Source organism: Netta rufina (assembly GCF_964035555.1).
Source record: "Netta rufina genome assembly, chromosome: 9".
Taxonomy (NCBI): domain Eukaryota; kingdom Metazoa; phylum Chordata; class Aves; order Anseriformes; family Anatidae; genus Netta; species Netta rufina.
This window is the reverse complement of record NC_140132.1, coordinates 15,270,897-15,284,845: the sequence shown is the minus strand read 5'-3', so window position 1 is coordinate 15,284,845 and position 13,949 is coordinate 15,270,897. Positions and strand designations below refer to the sequence as shown.

General features: G+C 47.4%; 1 protein-coding gene across 2 annotated transcripts; it reads right to left on the bottom strand.

The window, feature by feature from the left end:
- Positions 1 to 2,596: 2,596 nt before the first annotated feature.
- Positions 2,597 to 10,078, bottom strand: UTS2B (urotensin 2B; the record flags this gene model as incomplete). Of its 2 annotated transcripts, none has more annotated exons than XM_084292318.1 (5): positions 2,597 to 2,622; positions 4,289 to 4,382; positions 5,311 to 5,348; positions 7,837 to 7,938; positions 9,925 to 10,078. In XM_084292318.1, the coding sequence occupies 5 exons, from the start codon at positions 10,076 to 10,078 to the stop codon at positions 2,597 to 2,599; spliced, it is 414 nt and encodes a 137-aa protein (XP_084148444.1). The 2 variants fall into 2 exon arrangements, with proteins under 2 accessions (XP_084148444.1, XP_084148445.1); XM_084292319.1 differs by having other exon boundaries at positions 9,955 to 10,078.
- Positions 10,079 to 13,949: the final 3,871 nt, after the last annotated feature.

The following is a 13,949-nucleotide window of genomic DNA, read 5'->3' as shown; positions in this document are numbered from 1 at the left end:
TGCGGTGTAGCCTGTAACTATGACCTGAAACCTTCAGTCCTGCTCTTGGCTCTTGTCACACTGCATTGATTACCTGGGAGAAAGAAACAGCCTTTCTCTTCCTCTGCACCATCCACCTCCTCCTCAGAGCACACTCCAGTCTCCTGTGGCTCAAATACACTTTAAAATCCATTAATCAACAGGCACTATTTAAAGTACAATGATGTCTGAAAGAATAAATGCCATGGTTTGTTCATGGATAGATGTTGGATAGCTTTAGTCATCGTGTGTAGCATGCAGGTCAACAAGCATGAAGTGAGGATATACTACAGCATCCATTGCACGCTAGATTAGCCCTGTGCTGCCTGCTTGCAAACCCATTCAGATGCCTGTGAGGATTTTCTGCTAATAAATCAACATGATCTACCAGGATGCCTAAGTGAATTCCCTTTAATTATCGCCTGTGGGTCATTAGCTTTAGCAGCAGTGACTGCCCAGGCATGGGTAAGGTGCAAGCAGCCATGATGTGGAGGTGGCATCTGAGGAAGGTTTTCTGTCCTGTGTGTTTAGGAGGAAGGACAGGAGCTCCACAGTGTCACGCTGACGGTGAGTTTTGCAAGAGCATCACCACCTTTGCTCCGAACTCATACATGAATTGCATTTGACACTGATGCTCATCATCCCAGCAGAAGCAGCCAACACAGCAGGATAGGAAATAGTGGGGTGGTCTGGGTACCGTGAACACTTAAGTAACTGCACTGGTAGGATGCAGAACATCACGTGGGCTAAAAAGCACTGCTGAACAGTACGGTGCATTGCACTCCAGGAAGTTCCTGTGTATGGGATCAGAGCACGATGTTAAATAGCCATGACACTGTATTCCTTTTCCTGACTCACTGGTGAGCTGTCACACCGGGCAGGGGATGCATGGCTCCAGCTAGCAGGTAACAGATGGAGCCCGCTGCTGCTCCAGCCTGTCATTGCACTGGGATATCCTGCAAACTGAAAGCACCTGTGCTGAACACCATCTTGGGGCACTCAGTGTAGCTCCCCTTCACCTGCAGCACCAAACACTTAAAAGGAAAGAGAGACCCTTCTCTTAGCGATAGGCTATCCTTTTTTCCTGAATTCGATGTTGTTGTAAGGGTATGTGAAGGTATGTTCCCACAGACCTTTATCACATTCACAAATTCAACAGGAAATGGGAAATTTGTTCTGAATCACTACTAAGGAAATAGTAATGAATTAAGGCTAACAGCACGCTTTGTTTTCCATATGATTAGACCTCACCTATATAATCAAACTGTTTTTATTCTATATATGCCAGCTTTATCCTGTGATAAGATGAATAGATCTCCTGTTGATGAAGTACACACAATGTACTGCTGTGGTAAGTGTGCACATCTTGCCAGAGCCCTAGGCAATGAATGTAGCATGGTAATTAGTGCTTTGGGAGAGATAAACTTTTGAAGAATACATAGTATGCAAGTTGCAGTTAAATAACGTGGTTAGACAGGCCTGGAGAGACAGTTCAATTCTAGTCAAAGTCAGTCAACATGGTCCTTTTGCTTTGCAAGTGAACTTGGATAACATACTTAAAATGATTACATGTAGGACCCACAGAGGGATTGTGATCTCCTCCTTTTGGGCAGGTGCAGACATAATTCTGCAGTAGGAGAAAACAGCTAGCATCTGCACTGACCAGAGAAAAAAAATCTCTTCTCAAAACATCTCTTTGGGGTGAGCAGATAGAAGTGAGTGGGACTGGTTCAGTCCCATGAGTACAGTAGCCCACACACTGGGCAGACCCAGCTCTCATTCGCAGTTCTGGCTAAAGGAAGGGCTTATTCCTCAGGTATATTATAGCAAAGATGTTGCTAGGTGTTTAATAGGAGTATTTTTCATTTTAAACTTCACATGGCCCATCAGGTAATAAACATGCTCCCCCCATTGGGCAAGTGACAAGAAAGAAAACAACACGTGCTTCTGTGCAACAGAAAATCTTTATTGGAGTGATATCCAAAGGGTCCAGACTTCTGTGCTTGTCCTCCCCCAAACCTACTGTGCTCGCTGGCAGGACACGACAAGGAACAGCTCTGGCTCAGCAAGCTAAGGCAGGCAGCCCTGCACCTTTCTCATTGCACCCAGCCTGCCTTCCTTTTGCAACGGAGGGTGCTGGGGCATCACTGACCTGCTCGTGGGAGGCAACGGGAAGCCCAGGCACCACCATGAGCAACACCTGCAAATGTGGGCAGAGGCCCAAGATCAGGGAGACTGAGTTGGTGTTTGGTGCCTCGGGGGACATGGTGAGAAGGGGAAGAGGGTGTGGTGGCAGCAGACTGAATGGCACACACAGGACAGCAAGGAAAGTTGGGAAACATCTTCCAAGCAGAAGACGGTGGAAGGTGAAGCCTGAAGGAGGGAGGAGTGGAGAGCGGCCGTGCGTAGCCACTCGGGCTCCTGTCACGGTGCCTGTTAGACTTGGCTGTGGTGCAGTCATGGAGGATGGCATCCAAGTTAGCAGCACGGTGAGAGAACAGAACAAACTCTTAACATTAATACCCAGCGAGGCAGTTTGGGGAAAGGCCCATCTTTGTCTTCCACTCCTGGCAAGCCTTCAGATGCAGTATTTCCAAAAGCAGGCTGGGGAGGGATACAAGAGAAGGGTTTTAGCATACAAGAGACTTTTTCCAACTTCCCACTGCAGCCCTGGAGTGGGTTTCAAATGCCTAATGTCTTGATAGAGTTGGGTGTTGTGATTTCCAGGCACATCTCAGTAATAAGCTTTGATTTCATATAATACTTCTAGAAGGTGACCCTTTCGGCTTCTTAAAATACAAAGAAGTGGTCTGAAAGTTGTTTCTGTGTAGCTCGATTTATAATGGTTTGCTATTCCTTTGCTGTACTGCAGCAATATCAGGAATCAGCTTTTTCTTTCCTGTCTACCAGCCAGCAGTTTTGCAGCCTCAGGGTTTCTCACTTGTCACTAACTGGAAAAGCCGGATACTGACCTGCAGACACCTGATCTGGACATTACATTTTTTTTCAAAAGCCCAATCACTCTAGCATTTTGCTACCAGCTACCAAACAACATTGATCACCGTGGGATCTTCTAAAAAGAATAGATTAGGGAAAGATGTGGATTTTGGTGATGGAAAAAATAGCTGTATTGCCAGTATGCCTGGTTCTTTGGGCCCTGTGCAGGTCTTCTGTTGTCAAGTATAAGAAGGGATTTCTACCTGTTTTTTGAGAGCTGAATCTTGGGAGAAAGCTTCTACTGCATCAGCAGTGCTCAGGCCGAGACACAAGCTCCTCCCAAACTGGAAGGACCTTTAGATGAAAGCAAACACTCTCTGCTTTAATATCTGGCAAAATCTGATTTAAACCTGGCTGGGAGAAGCAGTTTTATGTACAGTTGAAACTTCCAGACCGGTGGGGGCATGAATTAGTTTACCCAAATTAATGACTGCCTCCAGGGCTGCTTATAAATTGCAAATTGTCTAAGGATCACCTAAGCACTTAATCCAGCCTTGCACAAAGGGAGATTTTCCCTCGCCTCTCTGGCAGGTCAGCAGCCTGCACACGCACAGAGCATGTGGGGTAGCTCTTTTGGCTTTAGGCCAGATCTGTCATCAGCGACTTCTGTTTTACAGCTGGCACTGCTCTGTGAAGGAGTCTTCTGGAAGCCAGCATGCAGGGCTTTGTCCTTGTCCTGCCTTGCAGCAGGGCTGGTGCAGGATGCTCCCTCCGGAGAGGCTGGATACAGACAAAGCTCAGGGGACGTGCTGCAGAGAGCAGTCCTGCTTTCCTCGCAGAGGGGACCGACTGGGGGACCTTCTAGATATTAGCTCCCTGCATTCCTGCTTGATTTCCACATCCCTTTTCTTGCCGCTTTTCAGCGGCACAAACAATTGCTCCTTTTTTCTCTGCAGGGAGGCAGTGACCTTGGCGGAGGGGAGCGCCTGCAGACCACATGCCTCATTATTTCTTCAGCACGAGCTTTGTGCCCAGCCGAGAGCGAGGGGTGCGCTGCGGGGATGCGTTCAGACCCAAATCACCTCCGAATAACCCCGTGGTCATCCACGAAAAGGGGGCTGTGGCCCTAAGTGCCCGCAGTGGGGCCTGTGCCTGTGCTGTGAAACCCAGCAACAAGAGAGGGATGGCATGGAGGGAAATGCTGTTCTGAGCCTGTCTGGGGCATGTTTACCGTCACCATCTTGTGGCAGAAAGGAAGCCCTGGACATGAGGCCTGAGTGGAATGGCTGCAGCCGAGCCAGACCCATGGACAGGGCTGTAGCCCAAAACTTACCGCGTTTTTTGGGCTGGGATGCTGAGAGACTTTCCAAAGCGTAGGCCACCTCTGACCCTTCCTCAGCTGAGAGCTGATCCTTCAACTTCTCCAGCTGTTAAAAAACAGACACAGCAGTGAATAACTGCTCCGTCACGAGGAGCCCCACAGCCTGCTGGCAAGCACAGTGCAGGAGAGGCAGGGAGAACAGGCAGCCAAGCCGGCATCATCCCTGGGGAGGGCAGGCTCTTCCCTGAAGTGGGATCATCCCAGCAGGATTTGTCTTTGGAGCACTTAAGTCTCCTTGTGTCCCTTCCCCTTGCTCTTGCTGACTTCCCTTGGTTATTATGTGGAAAGCCCGCAGAGCTCAACGTGCCTCAGCCCTGGAGCGAGGGGCTCAGCTGGAGCTGGCAGCCTCCCCTGCCTGGCACCCCCCGCTGTGGTTTTTAACTCAGAAGTGAGAGGTGCCAAGTGGAGCTCAGCAGGAGCATGAGGATCCACCTGTGTTTGTGCGTGCCCACACAGCACGGTGGGGCTTCAGCCATGCTTTGGGCCTTCCATGCTTGTAAAGAGCCCCAGGAAGGGTCAGTCTGGGTGAGGTGCACAGGGGCTGCCCCCCTTGCTTTAGCACAGTACCAGCTGCAGCCCGCTGATGTAATGACCGACAGGCAGCAAACCTCCCCTTCTCCCTCCCTCTTTCCGTGGTGATTTCCTTTGGCAACTGTTTTTTTTTTTCTTTTTTCTTTTTTTTTTCTTGCGTGGTTTTTGCTGGCCTCTCAGCGGTGGTAGAGGCAATGCTGCCTCAGCCTGGACTGCATTACTCTACAGCTTTGCTCCACTTTTATCTTTCCCAGGTTCTGCAGCCGTTTAGCCCAAGTTTTGCTTTGCCTTTTGGGGGATACACTTACATTAAAGCAGCAGAATGAGCAGTAGCAGGATGTAAAGACAGAAGGAGAGGGCATCGAGACAGCACACATAGTGTAGCTGAGGTCTTACTCACACAACCGTAGGCATGTATGTGTCTATGTATTTCCTTCTCTCACCTGTTCAAGCTCTTCAAACTTCTTTGCCAGCTCCCAGTCTGCAAGAAGGGAGAGCAACATCAGTACTGGCATTGCTCCCCAAAGCTCAAATCAGCAGCAGTTTCCTCATGTAACGTCTTTAAGGGTTGACAGGGAAAGACCTATTTAACCTTTAATTCCTGTTAGTCGTCTCCAGACCAGAGGTAGCAGACACAGCAACAGAGAAGCAGACTTTCTGTGCTCAGTCCCACGGGACTTGGCCCTGGCTCTCCACTTTAAGGGAGGCTTCTTGGGTTTACCAGCTCTGGTAAACTCATCGGCCCTCACATGGTCCTGCCAGTCTCTTCCCTGCATTTTAAGTTTTATCCTGGCAACTGCATAAGATGTGGCAGGATCTGTGTGGGCCCTTCCCTGAGCAGTTTCTGCATCAGACTGAGCTGGGGCTGAGCAGCACCATACCAGGCGGTCAGAAACCTGTGCTCATGGATGAATGAAGCGCCCCTGAGATACCCTGTCCAGGACAGGGGGAGCCAGGTGCTGCTGGATGGGATCTAAAGCCCCCACATGAGCTGGGAAATGCCTGGGCTAGCAATAGGAAAGCTGCAGGAAGGGCTGCGGGATCTTCATCTCGCTCCTCTTGAAGGCTGAGGGACTTTATTCCAGATTCAAGCTGGTGCCAAAAGCAGATAATTATTTTAAACACGATAGCTGAAACAATGGAAAGCACCACACGGAACAAGCTCGGCCAAAGCTGAGTGACCAGACCACAGCAGCTCTTATGGAAGGAGAACGCAAAGCCATCTGCTGCTTTGAAGTGCCAGTTTGTGAAAATATGCACTAAAATAAGCAGAAGAGCCAGGAAATTGCTCAAGAATGTCTCTGCTTGGGCCTGCAAGAGCCAAAAACCAGCCCTGGAGCTGCCTGGAGCTGCCTGCTCTGTCTGCTCCCAGCGTGGCAGCAGGCATTGCTCTGCACCTCCGAGGGGATTTAGGATATCATTCCCCTGACTTCAGATAAGCCTTCAGCACACAGACACCCTGCCAGACTTGGGCTTTTTTTTTTGAATTTGAGGCTGAGCAGGAGGGTGCCAGAAAAAGAGCTGCCTGCGTTCATAGTTTCTCCTCCAAGAAGGCAACAATTTAGTTGAAAAATCCTGAATATTTTTGGACAGATATTCATAAAAGCAGCAGTTCCTAAGCTGACCCTTTACACCAGGGCTGGGTTTGCAAGGCAGAAGGGTGCTGGGGACAGTCAGGGAGGCAGGCGGTGGGGCTGGGCTCCTGGCACTGCCAGCAGCAGCCTCAGGCAGATTCCTCTTAAACATGTCGTTACGCATCCATATGTGAAAAGTGCCACTTAACAGCTTATTATTATTGTTAAAATTATTATTGTTATTGTTGTTATTATTACTATTTTATACATTTTTGCCTCTTTCAGAGTTTTGAGTGCCCGTTTTGGCTCGACTTCCCACAAGGCGTAAACTTGGCCAATGGCTGCTATGAATAGAAAATGAACAGCGGTCGAAATTTGGAACAGATTATCTCAAGCAGGGGGAAGGAAGTTAATTTATGGATGATGCCTTGAGAAACTGCCTGCTGTAAATCCTCTGTCTGTGCTCTGCTCAGAGATTCATTATATTCAATTGTCTGGCATAAAATGCAGCCTTTCCTCTAGGAGTAATAAGTGCAATAATCCATAAAGCAATCATAAAAATGTTATTTTTGAATGCATCTCCTTTGCAAGAAGAATGCCTTTGTTAGTATAAGGACTTGATTTATTTGTATTTATCTATTTGTCCCAGGATCATTTTACCACTGCCTCACTGCATTAACAAGGGGCTGGGGAGGAGCACTGCGTGACTCTGATGAATGGATTTTCATGGTAACATTTTTGCTGAGCCCCGTTCTCTGCTGTTTTCACAGGGAAAACCAGCTTCCTGCCCTGAGACCACCACATATGGGCCAGCCCCTTCCCTCACTGTGGTGGCCATGGGAAGATCTGACCTCTGAGCTCCATGTGGCTGCTTGCTGTGCGGTAGTCTCCTGAAAAACCCAAGTTTTTCTCCAGTGAGCCTGCGTTTGGAGTCTGTCCCAACATACAGCCTGAGGTTTGGTGTCGGTTCACATAACACAGGCAGAAAAATCTTGACCTCCCCTCTGCAAAAATCTACAAAATCTTAAATCTTAACCTGTGTGCTCACACAATGCTGCTGTTTTTAGTGTGCCAGCAAGACATGGAGCTGCAGCTCCAAGTGTGTGGGACTCTATGGCTGTGTGTGGAAAGGTGGCTCCAAAGGCTGAGGTGGTTCCAATGTTGAGAGCCTGAGGATCTAGGGTGCATGTTCTCGGGCAGCTTTACACCTCATTGCAAAAGCAGGTCCAAAAACCCATGATGCAGAGCATCTGGCTCTCACCACATACAGCCATTGCACTGACACACGGGGCTTCCACTTTCTGAGCAGTCAGACTGTGCTGAGGAACCTGAGGAGAAGGTTCCTTGCATTCATACGAGCACAGCTGCAAGAAGCTGGGATCTCCCTTCACTTACCAATATTTTCTGGTCTCCGCCATGCGAGTTTCTTATTAAGAAGCAGAGTCAGCAATGTGTCCTCGTGATTTGTGTCTTCTCTCTCCGGAAGCACTCGGTTCTCTGCAGCACATAAAACACCATTCTTGATCTCTGGTGCCAAAAAGGACGGACCCTCCAGCCCCCAACAGTAAAACAAAAATTAAGGCTAAGATGTCTCCTGCAAGGAGAGTGTATCAGGTGCCTCTGAAAAGCCAGACACCAACCCACGGCACCCTCTCTTCTCAAAACTGGGGTGCTACCCTTCTCCCCCCCAACCCCATCCTTTTCCAGGGCTGGTGGAGGTGGAAGCTAGCTCCTCGTGAGGGTGGATGCATGCACCTTAGCTGGAGAGCCCTGCAGCCCCACATTTAACCTTGTTCTCGCTCAGCACTGGGGCTGATCTATCTGACTGCATTCTGCAGTGGCACAGGATTCTTCCTGCCCATAGGCAAAGTGTGGAGGAGTTTAAAGCAAGCCTCTTTTTCCCTGAGGAATCCTCTTACGGTAGCTGTCAGCCATGAATAATTTTCCTGTTTTCCAGGAAAATCCTCCCCAGGCTCCCCCAGCAATTTGGGCTTCTCTACGAGGCCTGTTTTGGGAGCATTCTCAGTGGTTTTTCTCTAGTGGTTGTGGCTATTCCCTCAAATGAATGGTTGTGAAGGTCAGGGGTTCAGCAGTATCCGATGGACACAGGAGATCGGATGATCAGAGCCAGCAAGGCTCTGAGACCCTCTGCCAAACAGATTTCCAGGAGCATCTGAAACCTGTGGGATGCATTCATTTGGGGGCATAAAATAGGAGAGTGGCCGTTCCCCAAAATGTTTGGTCTGCTTACCCCTGCCCCACGCCCAGATCTTGCCAAGCCCTAGAAAATGCCTACAGAACCCGTGTAAAATGCAAAGAAATGATACAGAAATACATATTTTCCTCTCTTTTGAGGACCTTTAAGACTTCTGCTCACTCCCTTCGAGGAGGTGAGAAAGGTGCAATTGGTCTCGCACAGCTGTCGGCCATACCTAGCTGTGGTGGGACGAATGCAAATATTTTTGACACACATGAGACAAAACATTGTAAGAGATTAGCTTCCGGGATGCTCAAGAGGGTGAGGGAATCCATCCCAGAATCCACAGGCACAGAAATCTGCATAGGCAGAAGGTCCCCTGGCCCAAGTGATGCTCTGGGTACGTGGCCAGGTTTATCCCCACGCAATGCGGCGGCTGAAGGCAGGGGTGCTGACTGTGATCTCAAGAAATAAGCCCGAGGAATGCAGCAGAGCTACGCACTGTGTAAGACTTGCCGTTAGCGTGGAGTGCTATAAGCCTCCTTCCTAAGTCTGGAAGTCAGTTATGATTTTAAAATAGTTACCTTTAGTCATTTGAGGGATTTGATACAGAAAAAAAAAATACATAAACACTGTAGGAAAAACTAAACAGAAGCGGTATTTGGATAGAGTGGCCTCAGGAATGTTTTGGTTGTTATTACAAAAATAAATAGGTGATATAAAAGGAAAAATCATTTGAAAAGCAATGTTATTTTCTAGCCTATATTTAGCTGTGTTTTTTTTTTTCTTTTTTTTTTTTTCTCTTTTTTTCCTGCTGCCAAATCTCTCTAAGAAAGAAGATGAATGATTGACATTTTCCTGCAGAGTAAGTTCAAGCTAAGATTAATTTAAATTATGGGAGAAGAACATATAAACAGAAGTTTCGTGAATAAAAAAAGTTCATCAGCACCCTACTACTGACATTTAAGGAGCTGTCAGATCTCATATGCTACATACTGGAATTGCTACTCTCTGATATTTTAATATATTTCCTTGGAAATATTCTTTCAGGAGGAGAAAAAGAAACACCAGATATCACCAGATCTGATATTTTTACTGATTAGCAAAATGTGTTATACGACCAGCTGCAGAGCAGAAGGACATGCTAATACGACCGTCTCTGGGTAGCACCCGTGTTGACTGACTGGTTAGTATAGCTCCAGGTTGCTTGTATTTTCTTTCACGAATTAGCAAGTGTTGCATGGCCATGATAAGCAGCAAAGCAAAGCAAAAAGATAGCCACCTACCTGTGTCACCTAGCCTGCATTCCAGCTTACCTTGTAGTAAAAAAGGCTCTCCGTGTGTAGATGGGACACACACAGTCATGGTCAAGATGGTTAGCACTCCAAGGGACAGCTGGACAGACCACATCTTCTCCATGTTCCCACCACCCAAAATCATTCTTCCTTCAGGCACGGTGGAGGACTTCAATGCAACCCAGTGCCAGATGAGCTCACTTTTAAGAGGCAGTGGATGTGCCGTGATTGCAAATGGCCTTTGGAGGAGGGGAGAAAAATATCTCTTGAGATATAATTCAACCTGTCAATATGATTCACTCCTTTGGGAGTGGACAGAACGACCCAGTAACAGACGTCAGATGGAACCTGTTCAATATATCTCATATCAGACTGATCTAATGAATTTTGATGTTCCCACAGGCATGCACTGTCCATGCACGTTGATATACGTTCCATACGTACATACATTAAAAATATTTTTTCGTGGCTTTAGTGTTAATGGAGTTCAGACATGAGGACTCCCACATTAGCAAGGAAGATTTGTCTAACGTACCAGTTGCCATATGTCACCAGTTTGGACAGAATCAGGTTAATGGGTTTTTGTAATTTATCATTGCACTTCCTAGTGCCTATATTAATTAACGTGAGATATAACGAGTGCTGAAATGGTGGGAAACAGAGGGGCACTTTCCATTTAGCTGATTGGACGGTATTGAGTACGTCTCGCTCACGGTGACTTATGGCTTTGTCAACGGGAAAAGCATCACACCCTATTTTGGGATTCTGTCTGAGTGGGGGAGTGCAGGTTTGGCAGCAGATATGGAATACATCAAGGATGGGCAACTATCTTCATTTTTTTTTTCTGGGAAAAAGAAGAATTGGAAGGTCAGATGCCAGTTCTGGGTGCACAGCCATATTTTATTAGTTTAGAGCAAAGTACTGAGGCACATCACACATATTCCATGTCTTCTCAGGACGTGACTCCATCTTGGTTTGTTTTCTCTTTGTTGTTTGTCCATCACTATTGATCAGGGACCTGCTCCTGGTTTTTAATTACAACCTTATGAAGAAAAATGCCCTAATAGTAACAGCACTAGGCTTTGTTCTTCGTTTCTGCTTCTTCTGCCAATCATCATCTGCAGAACTGAATCATCTGTACTATACTTTGGCCAAGCTCTGACTTGTACATGCACTCCTAGTGACTCACCTCTTGTGCTTTTTTGACACTAAATCATGCCAGATTACCCAACATAGCTTCATCTGATGGTACCTGCACTTCATCTTAATTAAGAGACAATGTCATTTCCATGTTTGGGCTTTTGGCTTCTGATCCCAGCTCTCCCTACATCTTGCTGTGCACTTTGTATGGTTTTAATATCCCTTTTAATATTTTTTTTACTAAAATAATGTTTTTTTGTTTGTTTGTTTGTTTTTTCAATAAGTGTCTATGAAATTGAATGGGACATTTCCATTAAGGAATACTTTCCCTACTGAGGAAATAGTATTTTTTTGTTTGTTTGTTTGTTTTTTTCCTGCAGAGATAATATATAGAAATAAAACAAACTCATCTTTCCTTTCAGCCTTATGAACTAATGATCAACCAGCTGAAGTAATCCCCTTCTTCACCAAGTCCTCTTCAGGCTGAAGGACACCTACATCCTACTGGGGGTGCTTTTTCAGCCACCTCTCTCCCCAAGCTGCCCATAGCAAACTGGTCAGTAGCGAGCAGCCCCCAAGAAGCCGAGGCCGTAACATGATGAGCACCACCTTGCACAGGAGTCCGGGGTGGATGGTTCTGTAGCTCTGCAAGTGACCTGCAAACACAGTGCAGTTATGAGGTGGTTGATGTGAGGTGTTACGCTATAGTAAGATGCCCACCTGGGAAATATCTTTGCTTTCAGCCCATTTGTCTCAGTGCTGGAAGTATTATTCTATTTTATTGTTCTTACATATTTTATTCCCAACAACAGTCTCCACATTCTCTCAATTACTTCACTCAGTGATAATATCTCTATACCATCCACTGAGCACGTGTGTCTAGAGCTCAACAATAGTGAGAACCTGAAGGTGGGAGCTCCATCCCTAGCTCCTGTGGTCCTAATTTGTCTAAGTCTCTTCACACAGAAGTTTCTCTTTTCATAAAACTATGCGAAAATTGGGTAATCCAATCCAACTGAACTGGAAAACTGACCAGGGTGGACAAAACCACAGGGTGGGAATGGAGAAGACCTGGCCCAGGCAAGCTGGATGCCACTAAACTCAGCTGCAATGCCCCAGGGCATTAACAGACCTTAATGGCCCTGAGCAGCTCCAGCTGGGGCTTCTACCCATGCTCTCTGCTGCAGGCTGAGGAGCCTCATTTAAGCTCAGCTCCGGGCCCTGTTCCTGTTTGAGCTATGCCGGAGGGATGCTGGTTGGTTGTGTCTCTGCCCAGAGCACCTACTGCTCTGGGTGTTGAACTGGAGGCTGAACAAGGCTCCTGACTTGACCTCAGACCCATCCTGTCACCACGTATGTCTGTTGTTCACTGGGGTGTGTTGGACCCTGGTTGCCACTGCTGGACCTGGTTCTGACCGGTGGGTTGGCTTCTACCTTGACCTTGGATCTGCCTCATCCCCATGGACTTTCCTTATGACCTGGCCTGGGTTGTTGATGGAACTTGGCTGCTGTCTCTGGACCTGTTCTGCTGGCTGTGTTGCCGCTTGTGGCTTGCTGATCCTTAGGGGATCCCTGACAATATCTTCCTCAAAGTCTTGAGATTCTTTCTGTGTGCTGCCCACTCTTTTCTTTGCCCGGAAGAACACCAGATCTGGGGGCAATAAAGGCTCTTGGGTATTTTGTATGAAACTCCAATGTCTCTGAAGTCACTTTGAGCTTTGTTTCTAAATCTAATGGATATATCTAGAGGAAATGGAGTTCCAAGATAACCAACCTTTAGCTTAATCCCAAAGCAGTAACGCTTTTTTTTTTTTTTTTTTGAATAAGCCTCAGACTAGAGGAGTTCAGCAACTTGCAAGATGCAGGAGGCAGTGTTGAGCTGTTGCAAGTAGGAGAGTCTGAGCCTTGCTTAGAGTGGCAGGTTTCCAAACCACTGTGTATGCTGTGCATTTGGGATTTGAAGAGAGGGAGGAATTTTTCTTTTCCAGTGCTTCCTGAGAACATTGCATGCATCATATATTTCAGGTGAGCCTCAGCAGAGTTCATGGGCTTTGCTGTGGTCTTATGGTCTCCACTTAAGCTTTGCTTGTTTGGTCCTAAAGTGAACAACCTGCTGTGGGAGGACCTGTGGGAAAAGAGCCTTTGCTTAAAGTTGGGAGAAAGGGTGTGTAAACTGTCCTGCAGCCTCTGCACCAAGGATGGGACTTGGCTGAGACCAGGTGTCTCAGCTGGTGGAGACAGGACTTTATTCTGTGCCACATGGGGAGACTCCTGTTTCTGCTCCGAGCATTTCCAAGGATAAAACAAGGGTGGGGAATGATAGAGTTGGAAAAAAGGAGGGGTCGTGCTCCACATAGGGGAAGGCAGACTGGAGGCATAGCAGCCTCAGCAAGAGGGAGGAGTTAGGGAGCTGTTAGCAGCAAGAAAGGAGAGCTGCCCTCACAGCGGGGGTGAGGTGAGCTTCGTAGAGGAATTCAGAAAGGCGTGAATCATTTTGCTCCCATCCTGAGCAGTGACTCGCAGTGCATTTCCCCAGCCTATTGTATACCCCTACCCCCTCCGTCCACTTGTATGCCCACTAAAACATTTCCCTCCTCGGTTGCCCAGTCCCTGTGGTCCCCTAGTGTCTGTCCTTCCCTGCATAACCATCATAGACCTGACACCCCTTGTCTCTCCTCTCTGCTTTATTCTTGCAGCTGTCTGTCCCTCTTTCTCTCCAATGGTGCTTCACTGATAGGAATCAAAGAAGGAGACACTGAAAAACACCCTGCCCTCTTCAGCCTTCATTCTTGGTATGTTTAATATCTGATTTCTTCTCTGCCTGTGTCAATTCTACCCCGGGGTGAACCTGAGAGAGCAAAGCCCACTCTGGTCCT